We start from the raw sequence: 15,099 nt of genomic DNA, 5'->3' as shown, positions 1-15,099 counted from the left end.
GTAGAGTATCGTGCTGATAACGTGTTATGAAATTAACTAAAACGATAGAGATCAAAGAGAGGTAGAGAAGAAAGAGAGCAATATTATTTTATCTTATTTCAAGTGTGCTTTACATTACAATATGGGTCTCTATTTATAGGACTCAAGGGAGATAGAAAATCACACATGTTAAACACATATTAAGTATGGAATAGGAAGATAAATAACTAGGAGATGGATGGACATCCACTAACATAAATATTCATAACAAAAATGATTATATAATGTTTCTTATATATTTATATTTTATTAGAGTTGGAGTCCCTCTGCATCTTTTTCTTTGTTTAAAAAAAAGATATATATGACAATTATATAATTAATTAACATTTAATAAAATATCTATTTTTCTATCAAATCTACTATTCAAGATAAATTGTTAATTTAATAAAGTTTTTGGTTAAATTATAAATTTGTTATAATAATAAAAAGAAACAATTCAGTATTATTTTAATCTAAATTATTAGTTAATAAATTTAATGTTTTACAGTTAATCCAGAGGCGTAATGAAAAATAAAGCAAATAATTAGTTTGATAAGTATGTTGTACTAATTGTTCTAACTTTTACTAAAGAATTTTTTATTTAAGGATTAAAATGGAGGATTTAGTTAGTCAAATAAAAAGGATTTTTAGTGAAATATTATTTTATTTTTAGTAGGACTAAGTATACAAATACAAATAATATATAATTTGGGCACATTTAGTTAAAAATAAATATTGATGGAATTCTATATGACTAAACTTGAATTTTTATGCATACGTCTTCAAAAAGGAACAATATGAAAAATGTGAAACAATTTTTCATATTGGCTTGATTGGCAAGCAAACTAGCTGGTCAATCTATTTATTCCTTCTTTTTTTGACAAGTCAAAGTGCTTTACAAAAGTAAAACGGACTCGAAGTGCTTATAAATAGCCATCATTAAAGAGGCTACAAACTTTACACATTAAGGAACCTATAAATTTTATTATTTTTGCTAGAGAATTATGTATGATTTGCAGTGCAACTGCAAGAAACCTATAAACTTTGCACAACAAAAGGATGAAACCATAACAAACTGAATAGATTGTATTTAGTCAATATTACATAAAACGTTTCAAACAATAATATAGTACTGCATGACAGAATCCTAATATAACAAATATAAATTATCCAGGTTGTTGATCAATGTTAACATGTATCATCCATTTGTTCCTTAATAGATTGTCTTGGTGGTTTTGGCTTTTTTCTAATGTTATCTATCATTTTATGCAGAGTGTTGATTTCAAAGTCCTTTTTCCTCAACTGCTCCTTCATTGATTCAATCTCCAACTCACTTTCCTTTGATCGTTGACTCACCAATTGTTCCTTCATTGATTCAATCTCCAATTCACTTTCTTTCAACCGTTTATTCAATGCGTCAATCTCCTTCAAGTGCTCCGATTCACTTTCTTTTAAACGTTGTTTCAGTGCTTCAATCTGTTTCAAATGGGCCTTCTTTTCAAGTTCATGTTTCACTTGTAAAGGTTTCAGGGCATCATCCTTTTCAACTTCAGGATCCATTTTTATTTTCTTGTTCTTGGATGTGTCAAGTGTCTCATCCTCTTGTAAATCTCTCTTTTTGCGGTTATCATCAACTCCCATTGTCCGAACATATACACCGGCATTTGTACCCGGACATTTTACAAGTTTCTGTAGACGCCCATTTGAATCCTAACATAAAGCAATACACATCACTGACTGGTATGAGATTGATCAAAAGGGGACTCAGCATACTTTTAATAAAGTGATATAAAACTACGACATCAATTTATTATAAGAAACTTTGAATAGAAAATGAGGATTCCATTTTGTTGAACAGTCAGTCTCAAGGATGAGTTGTTTTGCCATCAGATTTTAGGAAGAGATTTACATAGATGTATAAACATTTAAACATCTATATTAGAAAAAATGAAGGCAAGTATTTCGGTAGCGAATGGAATCCATGGTTATGTAGTATTTCTTTCCCTAAGCTAACCAACAAAAAAACTCGGTAATACAAAGTAGCATCAATAAATATTGGTGTATAGTATATTTACCTTTTCTTGGCTGCCTTGGACATTTTCATATGCCTCACGTGCCTCTCTTGGGTTCTTAAAGATAGCTAAGGCAGAATACTTGTCTACTTGACCATTCCTGGTAGGCTGCAGCAAATTTTACAATGGATCAGAACTCAAACAAGGAAAATAGTCCAGTGACTGAATTTCAACAACAGTACCACATAACAAAACTAAAAGTCCTCAAATTAAAGACGGATCCATGCTATTCCAATAATTACTGATGATCCTCTTCCTCAAAATATTGGGATACTACTATACCTTTAGTTCTATTGTGAAGTCTCCAGGAACAATTTTGTGTAGTGTTTCACTGTTCACAGTGGTTGGTATTCTGTGAATAAGCAGCTTCGACATCTCACTTTCTGGAACCTAAAATGAGACAACAGAAAACGATGATGTTCTGACAATAGTTACTAACTAACCACCGTGAGTATAAAAACAAGACCTCAGTACTGAAAATGTATACAATACAATGACTTACAGGCTCTTGAACCAATGTTAATGGAAATGGCTTATCAACACCATGTTTGATCTTTGCAAGAACAAGTTTCATTGTTGCACATGCATCATCTTGACAATTATGTGTAGCACCCTTTTTCCGAACTCCGTGGCCTAACACAGCCTGTCACAACAAAAAGTGACAAGCCGTCAATCTTAGATTAATATTTGCAGTATTTCTTCCACATTAATCTTATTACCGTAATTTGCTTGTGAGATTGTACGGTGGAATATTCTAAATTATAAAGCATAAACAAGCAAAATTGCACAATAAACAACCTTCATTCAAAACAACAAAGTCTTAACGAAGTTCCTCCAAAGAAAATAACTACATGGACATAACTCGTAATAATACTTCATAACATAGATGGTGTTTAATACAGAATCATAATCTTTGCATTGCATTTAAATAAGTTGCAACTTGCCTGACACAAACTATTTAAAGAAGGACTCCTGTAAGTAGATCCATCCATGGGTTGGAAGATGTATGCAGTGTCAACCACTCTAGGATAATCTAGCTTCAGCACTGCAAATGACTATAATTAGTAAATAAAACGAAACCAAGAAAAAGAATGCAGCAGAACTCAAGCCCTTCATATACACAGAAACTAGCAGTAGTCCATTCAAGAACACAACTAAAATAAAATGTACATGACACTTACCACCTAGATCATTATTTAAACTGTGTCCCACTAATATGGCTCCACTGTATAACAGCTTCTTCAACGATTTCTACAAAGCACAACACAATTCTTCATTAAGCATTTGAAAGGATGATACAGGAAAACCACAAAATGAACCACAGATTTACTTGTATATCAGCTAAGGAGCGAGTCACTGTCTCTAGATCTTTAGAAGAGACACCGGTAATCTCTGTTCTGTAGTCTGTGATTGCTTTCTCCGGTTTAACAAGTTCGTGTAGTTTGACCTGAAAAGTTTAAAAATTATCAATCTTACAGAAGCTCAATCTTTGGGCAGGTAGGGAAGAGGGGACTGACATAAGTGACCGAGTAAAAGGAAGAACTAGCACAAACTATCACCTCTAAATTGTGATCTACAACACAAACTTTGACTAAAGCTTCAGTTCCATCTTCGCAAAGAACCATTTCACAATCAACAGCAAGCATTGTAGTAGATTTTATCCCCTTGGCCTTTTTTTTAAGGGTTATCACTAACCATCCCTTCATTTTCCACAGAAAAACCAACATAGATAATCGATAAGTGCCTTGTTTGACTAAAAACTAACATAACCCGTATGTTCATAAACTGTAGCGGATCATTGCTAAATAAACAAACTAAACTAAAGCAAATAGTAAAAATGTGTAAGGATGATAAAAAATAAAAAAAACTCAATTCTAAACACGATCAATTGAGAAAACAAGGACATCGACAGTAGCATATTGCAAAATGAAATTAGGCCTGTGCCTTGCATACACATGCCATAATAAACTACAGCCTCCAGTTCATATCTATTATATTTAAGGGGACACGCAGATTAAAAAATAATATATTGTATATCTTTGGATTCAAATAACCTCATTCTATTTCCTAATTTCCCTAATATTTATTGTTAATACTTAATAGCAATTTAGATTTCGAAGTTATCTCTCCTGACCAATGCTATAGTTAAAAAAATATATATCAACTGGACATGAGTTTATGAACACAATAGTTTTGAAACAAAAACAACAATTGATATGGAATGGAGGAAGTAATATCAGCACCAAGATTTCTGAAGGAATTCATGGATTTGATTAATTTCATCCAGACAATGACAGCACTTTTGATGTGTACCGCAATAAAAAAAGGTGCATATTGATGTGTTCATTTTATCATATATTTCTTCTTATCCCTGAGCAACATTTATGAAAAGCAATAGCAAAAGCACATGACTAATTGCCAAAATGACATGTGAATGTACTCATAAGAACAAATAATTTCAATTTTCTGAACCATTTCATTTTCAAACACAGAAAATATGAGTAATGAAACATCAATCACCGCCGTGAGCTTCATTAAAGAAAATAAGACCAGTCTTTTTTTAAGCTCAATCTTCTTCTGGATTATTTTCTGAAGCATCCTATTATATATTATATAATAAATAATAAAAAATACTAAATTTCCCCGGGCACTTCTTTAATGGCATCTTCACCTAGACAAGAATAGAAAGGCCAATGCACATATCTATGAGCATTTCACAAGTCAGGCAGTTCACATTTAAGCAGTGTACATAACCTCAACGAGGACTACTTAGCATTTCAATTTACGTAAGCTGACCAGAAAATTTGAGAACAGATAATCATAACAGACCTCGTCAATAGATGGGAATGAGTAATCCATTGGGTACCTCGGGTGCTGAATAGTTGCTTGGACTAAACTCTGCGCTACCAACATTAAGGTTAGAAAAAACATAGCAGGATCATTAATAAAAGAAGATTAAACAAGATTTTATAACTATTTGACTTTGAAATTGAAAATCATGTAAATCCCATCATCGGCCACAAAACACAGTAAGAAGCATAAACAATAATTGGCAGCAGAATGTAATATTAGATGATGTCTTTGCTAAATATAAAAGATTATATGCATCATGCAATATTCAGCTGTGGTCTCTTGAACTTAAGGTTTTACATTCAAATTCGGGTGCAGCAACAAGACAATTCAAGCTTGAACATCGATGTTTATATGGGCAAGAAAGAAACAATTTAGTAAAAGCTATAACAATGGAACTATAATTTTAAAAAAAAGAATGTATAAGGTACATGTAAATAGTAATGAAATAAGTGACGGTCATTATAAAATTTATTTAAAAGAAATATGTCGAATCGATTAAGGAGGCAATAGTAAAGGAAGAAAGTCAAATATACATATAGCCAATGTGGCTTTAAGGGTAGGGAAAATAAGTCCTAAAAAATACAAGGAAAACAAAATGATTATCAATATTTGAGTCAAAATTGGTTAAATCTAGAAATACTTATTAATTACTAGTCCTGATAAAATATATAAAAGGTAGGTTTAAGTGCAAGACAGAAAGTTTGAAAACATACCTGCTCTGGGGAATCATGAGATCTATCTTTCAGTCGCTCTACCGTGTATTGATTTGAATGATGCCGCAAGATGTTATCAAAATACTGAGCACAACAAGAAGAAAATAGGTAAGACTCGTCATATGGGCAATTAACTTTATCTTTAGGAAAAGACATAAATATATTGAAAAATGATTACCTTTAAATCCTCATCACTTGAGAATGTCTTTAGAAATTCAGCCAAATCCTCATGGGACCTCTTGGATGGATCACTCTTACCTGCCCCAAATTTCTTATCATGAACGTTCAAGAATTCCTTCCAGCCTCCAAGTTTACCCTTCATGCCTCTTTTTTGTACCAATTTTACAATATCAACCAGCACCTAACACACATGAAAGAATTAATTTCCAGGGATATACATCTAAAACTCTCGGAACGAATCGACACAAGCACAATATATAGAGTATCAGTGGTGTACAATGACACAAGCACAATATATAGAGTATTATTAGTGGTGTACAATAACACAATACAGATATAGCCAAAAAAAATTAACAGCAACATGTTGGTTGAATCTGCAACATTCAATAGAGTGTATGGTAGTGATTAAAAAAAGTTATAAGAAGAAAGTTACCTTCTTCTCCGCTGTGTCAAGCTTGTTATCCATGCCGAGTGAAGGAAAACCTGAATATTATAGCAGTAAAGCAGTTAGTATGAGTGAATAGACGCAAACATTAGAAGTTGAAAATAAGAATGAGTTTCTCACTGTTTCTAGAGGCCGACGACCGAGTCCGGAAGCGTTTTCCGGTGGGGTTCAATTGCAGAGGCGGAGCAGTAGCGGAGGGCTATGACGAATGTTGAGTGTTGGTTGTTTAGGGTTTGAGTATTTATTAAAAAATAAAAATGGGCTAAAATAATAAATAAATAAAAATAAATAAACTTTAAAATTTTTAAATCGACAAAATGGCATACTAGGTTATTTTTTAGAATTTCTCACCCCCACCCTTTGAATTTTTCACCCACCACTGATTTGCTATAATTTAATTTGTTATAAAAAGTGAGTTTTGGAATTAAATATAATTGATTTAAAATATAATAGAATATTCCGTATGTACATCAACGGAACTATTTTCAAATCCTTTAACGCTTTCGTAGATGCACCTACGAAAAAAATTTAATTTTATAAAAGAAAAAAGGTGCTTTCGGAGATACATCTACAAAAGCAGGGGGCATAAATAAAATTTTACCAAGTGGCTAAGAGATTAAGGGGTGGATCGAGATTTTCTCTATTTTCGCATCAAAATAGAGATTTTTTTTTAATAAGATTCATATATATAGCGAATAGAAACATTATAAGAGAGAAGGGGAGTTAAAAACCTCATCAAAAGAAACAAAAAAACTACTTAAAAATGTATATTTAACGTGTTCTTTACAAAATCTTTCCTAATTTTAAAAGGGATGGAATCAAAAAATTTAATGAGATTAGAAATCAAACCTATATTTGACAAAAAGTCTGCATAGCTATTACCTTCTGTGTAAATGTGAGCGATGAAAAAATTAGTGATGTTAGACGGATCTATGCACTTAGCTCAACGGGCTTTAAACCTCCAAGGCACCAAAGAATGGTTGGAGAAAGCTCTGACTATCAAGAGCGAGTCTAATTCGATCTAAAGCTTTGCCAACCATTACTCTTTCCAACTTCAATAGCTCTTAAGACTTTGCTTAACTATGGAATTCTTCTTTGTTGGGCTACCGAAAAGAACAAGCATCTTGTTGGTATATGTAGTACAGATCAATCCTTATAAGCCTTCCTTCAAGCATGCAGTCTCATACCTGCACAACCTCAGGATCCGTCTCATTTCGATGTAAATTCGGCGCCCACTCCTCGCCCTCTTCTACCTCAAGAGTGTCTTATTGTCATGCCTTGTGCACCGACAACCATTCTCCGCCCTCGTTGGCCTCATGTGTTACATGCCTACCAGTTTCCGCTTGGTTCGTCCCCGAACCATATCGTACTGGGAGATGTCTGCTCTGATACCATTTGTAACGCCTTAGACTACTTTCAGGATTACTGACTGACCTCACAAACCAATATAAATCTTTTCAGAATGTTTTGTCTTTACTAAAACGCTTTTCGAGAAACTACCTAGAAGGTCACTCATCCAAATATTATTCCAAGTCGAGCACGTTTAACTATAGAGTTCTTATTTGTTTGGGATACCGAAAAGAAGATGCATCTTGTTGGTATATGTAGTATCAATTAATCCTTAAAAGCCTTCCTTCAATGATGTAGTCCCATACATGCACAACCTCGAGATCTCTCTCATTCCGATGTGAATTCGGCAGCCATTCCCCGCCCTCTTCGGCCTAAAGATTATCTCATTGTCATGCCTCGTGCATCGAAAACCGCTCCCCGCCCTTGTTGGCCTAGGTTGTTACACAAAGCATTGTTACAACGGGAAGGCAACTAGATACCTTTATGACTAACCATATCATTTGTTGGAACACTATCATGCATAAGCTTCCAAACTAAAAGGGACATCGCTAGGGGGATGTCGAAATGCCATATAGTTATCTCCCAATCAAGTTTGGGAGTATAAGGGACTTTAAGAATGTAGGCCTCCTTGGAACTAATAATACCCGACTAAATAGTGGACTAGTACCGAAAATCAAAAGCGAGTTGATTAGGGATTAAAGACAACTTTTGGAGAATATTGGGGAACCAAATGGACCATTTAGTAGGAAACACCCACTGCCCTTCCTGGATGAAATTTGAAACAGTGGCGTAGGGATTAATATCATGTGACAAAAGAAAATCATGATTGATATCTTCAATAAGAGGACAGTCACACCACAAGTCAGACCAAAAAATGATAGAAACATTTGTGCCAAGAGACCTAGAAATGTGATTTCGCAACAGACTTCATTCTGATTTATGCCAATCCACACTGAGGAAAAATATGATGCTTGATAATTCCATAAGGCCGTAAAACTCTTTTCTTCAGCAATAAAGCCCAATCATCGGTACTATTTAAAAGGTCCCAACCAAGTTTCAAATTGGTAGCTTCATTATACTTAATTAAGGACCTAATATCTAAACCATCATGAGCAAAAGATTGGCACATCTTTTTCCAAACCATCATGATCAGCTTCTTATTGTTAATATTACCAGACCATATAAAATTTCTAGAAGCCTTTTCAATCTTTCGCAACACTAGCATAGGCTAAGAGTAGAGAGATATGGAATAAGTGAGCATACTTTAAATTGTTGACTGGACCAACGTGACTCTGTCTGCCACAGAGAGCAGGGATCTTCTCCAGGCAGTAAGCTTGGATATGATTTTGTCAGTCGGAGCTTGGAGATAATTAGCCTTGACTCTGTCTTTGAAGATGGGAACACCTAAATAATTGAAGGGAAAATAACCCTTGTTGAATCTAGTGATACTAATGATTTTATCAAGTATACTTTTCGAGATGGCTCCATAGTAAATAAAAGACTTCGAGAGGTTAGAAACTTGACCAGAAGCATTAAAATACTCCGAGATTTTTTTTTTGTCAAGGCATGAATATTTGACATTCTTCCAATGCAAAAAAACAGGATGTCATCCACGTAAAGGACGTGAGAAGGAACACAACAATCCTTAAAATATTTGATCAGATCTAAACCACCCGCATAAGCCAACTTGAAAATATTTCTACCGAGGACCACCGCTGCTAAACAGAAAAGAAGAAGCGACAAATGGTCACCTAGCTTAACTCTCCTAGAACACTTAAAGTAACCGTGATTGGCCCCGTTTAAAGATATAGATAAGTAAGCATAAGCAAGAATAGTTTGAATCCAAGAGCCGAGAGTGTTGGAAAAACCAAGCCTCTTAAACATCCATAATAGAAAATAAAGTAACTGAATAACATAATAGAAATGCAGAAAACACGATAGAGGCGAAAAGATCAACAAAATGGCAAACTATGTTATATAGTAACATTTATTGAAAATATTTTTAATTTCTACAATTTTTTAAACAAAAAACGTAAGTTTTGTGTCTTTTTGAAGAAAAAATAGTGTTAGTTTTATAATATAAAAGGATCATTTTGTTAAACTAAATGCTTTTATTGACTATATTGTTTCTTTATAATCTAATTCCAATTTTTTGTTTTGTTAATTTTACTTTTGATTATGTGAGAATGATGTAAATATTAATATTTTAATTTAAAAAAAATAAAATAATTTACTTTTATCATATATTATTCCCTATTATTCACTTATCAAATTCATGGAGAAAAATGTATAAATAAAAAATAATTTACTTTTATCACATATTATTTTCCCATCATTTACTTGTCAAATTCATGGAGAGAAATTTATAAATAAAAAATAATTTATTTTTATCATATATTATTGTTTTATAAAAAATAATTTATTTTTATCATATATTATTGTTTTTTTTAATGTATTGTCTTTATTTATTGTAGGTATAAAACTAATTTGAAGTGATAAAGTATTATTTAAATAGTACATTAAATCGCATTTGTTCATTTTTATTTGACACTACTCTTAAGTTGTACCTCCTAAAAGTTCTTAATTTCTCTCGTGATTTTTTTTAGATACAAGATGGCCTAAGTCCAATAGAACAAAAATTACAGACTAATAATGTGAGGTTGGATAATGCTAACTAGATCAGAAAATAAAGAGAATGTCAAATTGCAAGACTTCAGGATCTCTCTAGTATAGGTCGCACCCATACTTGCCAAAACTTTCGCACATCTATTTTCTTCACGACAAATGTGTTTAATACGGGTCTCCCAATCTAGCCAAGTGAATCGGTCGTTCTTGTCTGATTTTGATTACATTGGTTGTTGTAGTACATAATTGGGAGTTCTCCTTATTCGTTGTTAGAACAATCACTCTGACAAGTCTATCAAGTTTGTTGGATCAACATCATTGAAGATCTTGAATCTTATCAGTTTACTAATCTGCATCAACAGAAGAAATTATTGTTTTTCATATGTGTTGGCTAAAGCATCTGGTTGTTAGTGTTCATATTAATGATAATATGTAGTATTAAAATACTTGTATCTTTAACTTTAAAAATATTTGAAGATGTTACCATTTTATATGTGAAAAATATCGAATAGTGGAGTAGGCATAATGAGGACGAATTATTTAACCACTATATATCTGAGGTTCATCTTTCTTTCTCTATCACTTTTAATTTTTTGCATATTATCATGTATGTTAGGTATTGTTCATTATTAGAATGACACGTAGAATTAGATTTTGCTTATAGTGTTTCATCATATAAGTGTATGTATGAGATGCTTCTATTTCATTGAACATTCATTGCTTCAATTAAGATCGTATTGTATCTAAGTTGTTTGATTTAAATTGCTTGTCCAAGCAACTTCAAGTTCCGTAGTTGTTTATGATATTAATTGACTCATATTTCTTATAAAGACAATGAAATATATAGTTTTTGAATCCTTCAGCTACATTTTTCTTCGCGCTTTTAACTTTGATTTTGTAATAGAAAATATTTTTGAAAATAGTTTGAAAGGGGGAAGGTCTATTCAACCCATCCCTCTTCTAGTCATTCTCTTTCCCGTATTATCGCTCAACAATTGGTATTAGAACATGCAAGCTGCTCCCATGGTGCCAAGAATTGACCTCATAGTTGGTTCTTTTGATCAAGTCTAAGTGACTTCAAAAGTTGAAAATATGGATTTTTTTTATCTTAAAAGTTTTTTATTTGAAAAAAGAGTGTTTCCCTCTATGCAGATTCAATATGCTCATTATCATCTAAGCATTTTATTTATATCATTATTTGAATGACATAGATTTAACCGAAGTAACCCATTATTAGTATATTAATCAATCTTTAATTGTAAGTTTGAATTTCATTATAAGTAGATACATTCATGATTGAACTAATAAAGTTTGAGTTGTGTGCAAGTAATCGAAAACTTAGTAGTATAGCTTAAAATTTTTATTTACATTTGATGATTATTCATAAAAAAATAATTTCATCACAAAACGTATATGTCTGAATTTTGTGAAAGGGTTGTGAATAAAAGAAGAAACATTTCCTTGTTGACATACTCTTCCAAGGTCATAGTCAACGAAGATGAAGATAGTTTCGTGAATGTTGGCGTGTTCATTGATTATTCAACAAGCATTTAAGACTTCCAAAGTATTAAATTTTGTAAGATCCATATCATTGTTAAAGTGTTGAATCAGTTAGCCTAGATTGTCAAGACATTTGTTCAAGCAATGAAGTAGCTAATCGTCTGCCTATTATTATGTTGATGATCAAATAATCAAAACATATGTCGTTTAAGTTCATATGATATCTAATGAAGGAGTGTATGATAATATCTTCCAGACGTGCAAAGGAAATAGTATCAAATGGTTTATGATTGATTGTAATTCTCTTTTACTATTATTGTTGTCGTTTACTAATCATTTTGTGTGCAACAAGTCAAAGCCTAGATCGTCAAATTGGTATGATTGTTCCAAGCTCATTTATTCTTCTCGTAGCATCCCTTAATTTTATGTGTTTGATATGTGACCGATGTGTTGTTTGTTTGAACCATGTTTGTGTGATAGTATGCATAACACAAGTGATTCACCTAAGCACATCATATATAAGATCTTTTATTATTATTCATTTGTGTATATCATTTATTATTTATTATGAATCATTAAAAAATCATTAATCTTTTTAGCATACACATTAAAGTATTTTTTATCATTTAAAACTTTGTGTTATTTTTTCATTTCATAAAAATATTTGTTTCTCTCATGCATTAAATTAAAACTTTCAAAAAAAATTCAAAATTTTTCTATGTGATTCGAATCACAAAGACCCATAACTCAAATTAAGCATGCCATATTTTATTTAAATTAGTATGTTGACGTCTGATTCGAATCACACCTCATTTTGATTAGAATGAGAGCATGTTTTTTCATGAAATCTGAGCCCCTTGATTTGAATCTCAAGTAGTCCTACTTGAATCAAAAACCAAAAGTTGCTCTCAGATTCAAATCACATGTTCCTAATCTGAATCATAGATTTTCATATTTCATTCCTTGGCCTATGGCTTTGCATTTTCTTGTCATTAAACATTTTTATTAAAACTCTCACTCAAAAATCATTTTATAATTTCTTATTTTCAAAACTAAAACTCATTCTTATCAAATTACTTCTATCTCCACATTCATTCATACCCATTTCTTCATCATTATTCATCATCATTCATAATTCCATACTATGGACCAACATTAACAAAGTCTTTATGAGAAACAAAAGGACGAGAGAAAGTCATTCTCCTCTAATCCTTCATAAATTCATAAAGGTAAGAGAAGCAAGATGCAAGCAACCAAAGGTCCTCGAGTTAAGATTATTACTATAAGTAGATCTTTAAAAACAACCAAATTTCATGTTGTCTCTGCTCCTAATCTTTTTCATGTTGATGATACTCAAATTTGTAATGTGGTTGCATTAACTCTAAAAGTAAATCATTTGATTAATGATCATTATTTTAAGATGTATGCTGAACACTTTCTCCACAAACCCACTGAAGTCGAATATTACATATACAAAGCTGGGTGAGTCTCACATTGGTATTTAATTTCTTCAACCAATGAAGAACCATAGTGTGTTAAATTTATTGGGATAGATAAAAAGTATAACCCCAAATATTGTTAAAGTCCTCTACTGTAATGTGAATTATACTAGACTTAGAACTGCATTCATTTCGTGGTAAACTCATTAAGTTTCATTTTGAAGATTTTAAGAATTATTTTGGTTTATAAAACAAAGAAATTAAAGTGTGTCTATCCATTGCTTTTGATTTCAACCATAATGAGTTTGCTAAGCTAATATCCAATACAATTCACAAAGTTCATATTGACATTGTGAATTTTCAAATCAGTCAAATAAAGCGTGAAATGCGTATACTTCATTGGGGCGTGGTGAAACTATTATACATGAAACCTATAAATTGGGAAAGGGTTGACGAATTTGACCTTTACCTAATATGGTTTCTCCTTAAATAAAAGGAACTCGATAGGATGAAGTTTATCATGGATCAAATATACAGTTGACTACTCTGAAGCATCCATTGTTCTACACATCGTTCATTCAGTATCTTTTTTATTTGCATAATTTTAGTCAGGTAATGGAAGATATGTTTGAAGTTAGGGGTGGCAAAGTGGGCGCCCCGCCCCGCCATATGTCTGCCAAAAAAAAGCGGGGAGGACATGTCCGCCAAGTTAAAATGGGCATAAAAACCTAGCCCGCCCCGCCAAGGTGGCGGGTTGGCGGCCGGCGGGCTTGCCCGCCTATTTATTTATTTATCATTTTTTTTAATATATTATTATAATTCTTTTACATTTTAATTAGATTTTTCACATAGTTTTTAGAACAATTTTTTTATAAAGTATCTTTTAAACAAATTATACTTAAAAAATATTACATATATTCACAAATAAATGTATAAAATAAAATTATCAAGAATTAGAAATACTAGAATTAACTAAAAAAGAGCGGATTTTGACGGAGCGGCGGTCTTTGGTGGGGCGGGCTATGGTGGGCGGTGGGTTTTGGCGGGACGGGCTTAGGCGAGCGGCAGACCTAAAATCTCAACCAACCCGCCATTTTTTGGCGGGTGCACGAGCCGGCCCGTCGGGCCACGACCTGTTTTGCCACTCCTACTTGAAGTGTCAAAGGTGTTTGATTCTGATGCAGTAAACCTCTTCAAGGATGGTGATGGTTGGTACTTCATGGACAAAAGCGTAAATATAAACCAAATTGAGTCAAGACGTTAAGAAAAACCTATATGATATGCCACATAGTCACTATTTAATGTGTTTTTTACAAAAACTAGCGAAATGAACCATTTCATGTAATAAAATGTTACCTAAGAGACTACTTCGTAACATTTTTAAGTTAAGGGACTAAAGCAAAACATTTAATTAAGTTAACGGTCCAAAAGATACATTAAGCCTAATTTTTAAAATTTACAAATTAGTCTCTTTAAATTTTCAAATTTACAAATTGGTCTATATTTTTCATATTTTAAATTTGATCCAAATATTTTGAAATGTATGAAAATGGCCCCAAAATTTTTACAATGAATCATTTTAATACTCCATTCAAACAAAAGAATTTAAAAATAAAAGGATTTCAATTGAATCTTGCTTAGAATTTTAAATTTCTTAAAAAAATTCAATTACTTCATCCAAACACACACATAAAAGGTTTTAGGTGCATATGTAGTGTCAAAATCTTATGTATTTTAAACGTTTAATCCATTGACACTCCAGCTCCCTGGATTCTCCAACAAATGATATCAGAGCTAGGTTAGACTCAATGGTAGATCGGGAGTGGTGTGGGGTGACTCTCCCTTGGAGCTTGGGGTTGTGGTGTGAATGATTCAGTAAAAAAAATAAAAAAATGATTCTTTAC

At 32.4% G+C, this 15,099-nt stretch overlaps 1 protein-coding gene across 1 annotated transcript; it reads right to left on the bottom strand.

Moving 5' to 3' along the window:
* Positions 1 to 1,078: 1,078 nt before the first annotated feature.
* On the bottom strand, positions 1,079 to 6,515 carry LOC131596654 (small RNA degrading nuclease 1-like). The gene is made up of 13 exons (XM_058869377.1): positions 6,402 to 6,515; positions 6,270 to 6,319; positions 5,835 to 6,017; positions 5,657 to 5,740; positions 4,920 to 4,988; positions 3,650 to 3,790; positions 3,421 to 3,537; positions 3,272 to 3,341; positions 3,035 to 3,135; positions 2,593 to 2,733; positions 2,373 to 2,480; positions 2,094 to 2,198; positions 1,079 to 1,728 (listed from the first exon to the last, which is right to left on the bottom strand). Exons 2-13 carry the CDS (start codon positions 6,300 to 6,302, stop codon positions 1,207 to 1,209), a joined length of 1,674 nt encoding a protein of 557 aa, XP_058725360.1. The 5' UTR covers positions 6,303 to 6,319; positions 6,402 to 6,515; the 3' UTR covers positions 1,079 to 1,206.
* Positions 6,516 to 15,099: the final 8,584 nt, after the last annotated feature.

This window comes from Vicia villosa, linkage group LG4 (genome assembly GCF_029867415.1).
Source record: "Vicia villosa cultivar HV-30 ecotype Madison, WI linkage group LG4, Vvil1.0, whole genome shotgun sequence".
Lineage (NCBI taxonomy): Eukaryota > Viridiplantae > Streptophyta > Magnoliopsida > Fabales > Fabaceae > Vicia > Vicia villosa.
This window is presented reverse-complemented; position numbering and strand designations above follow the sequence as displayed.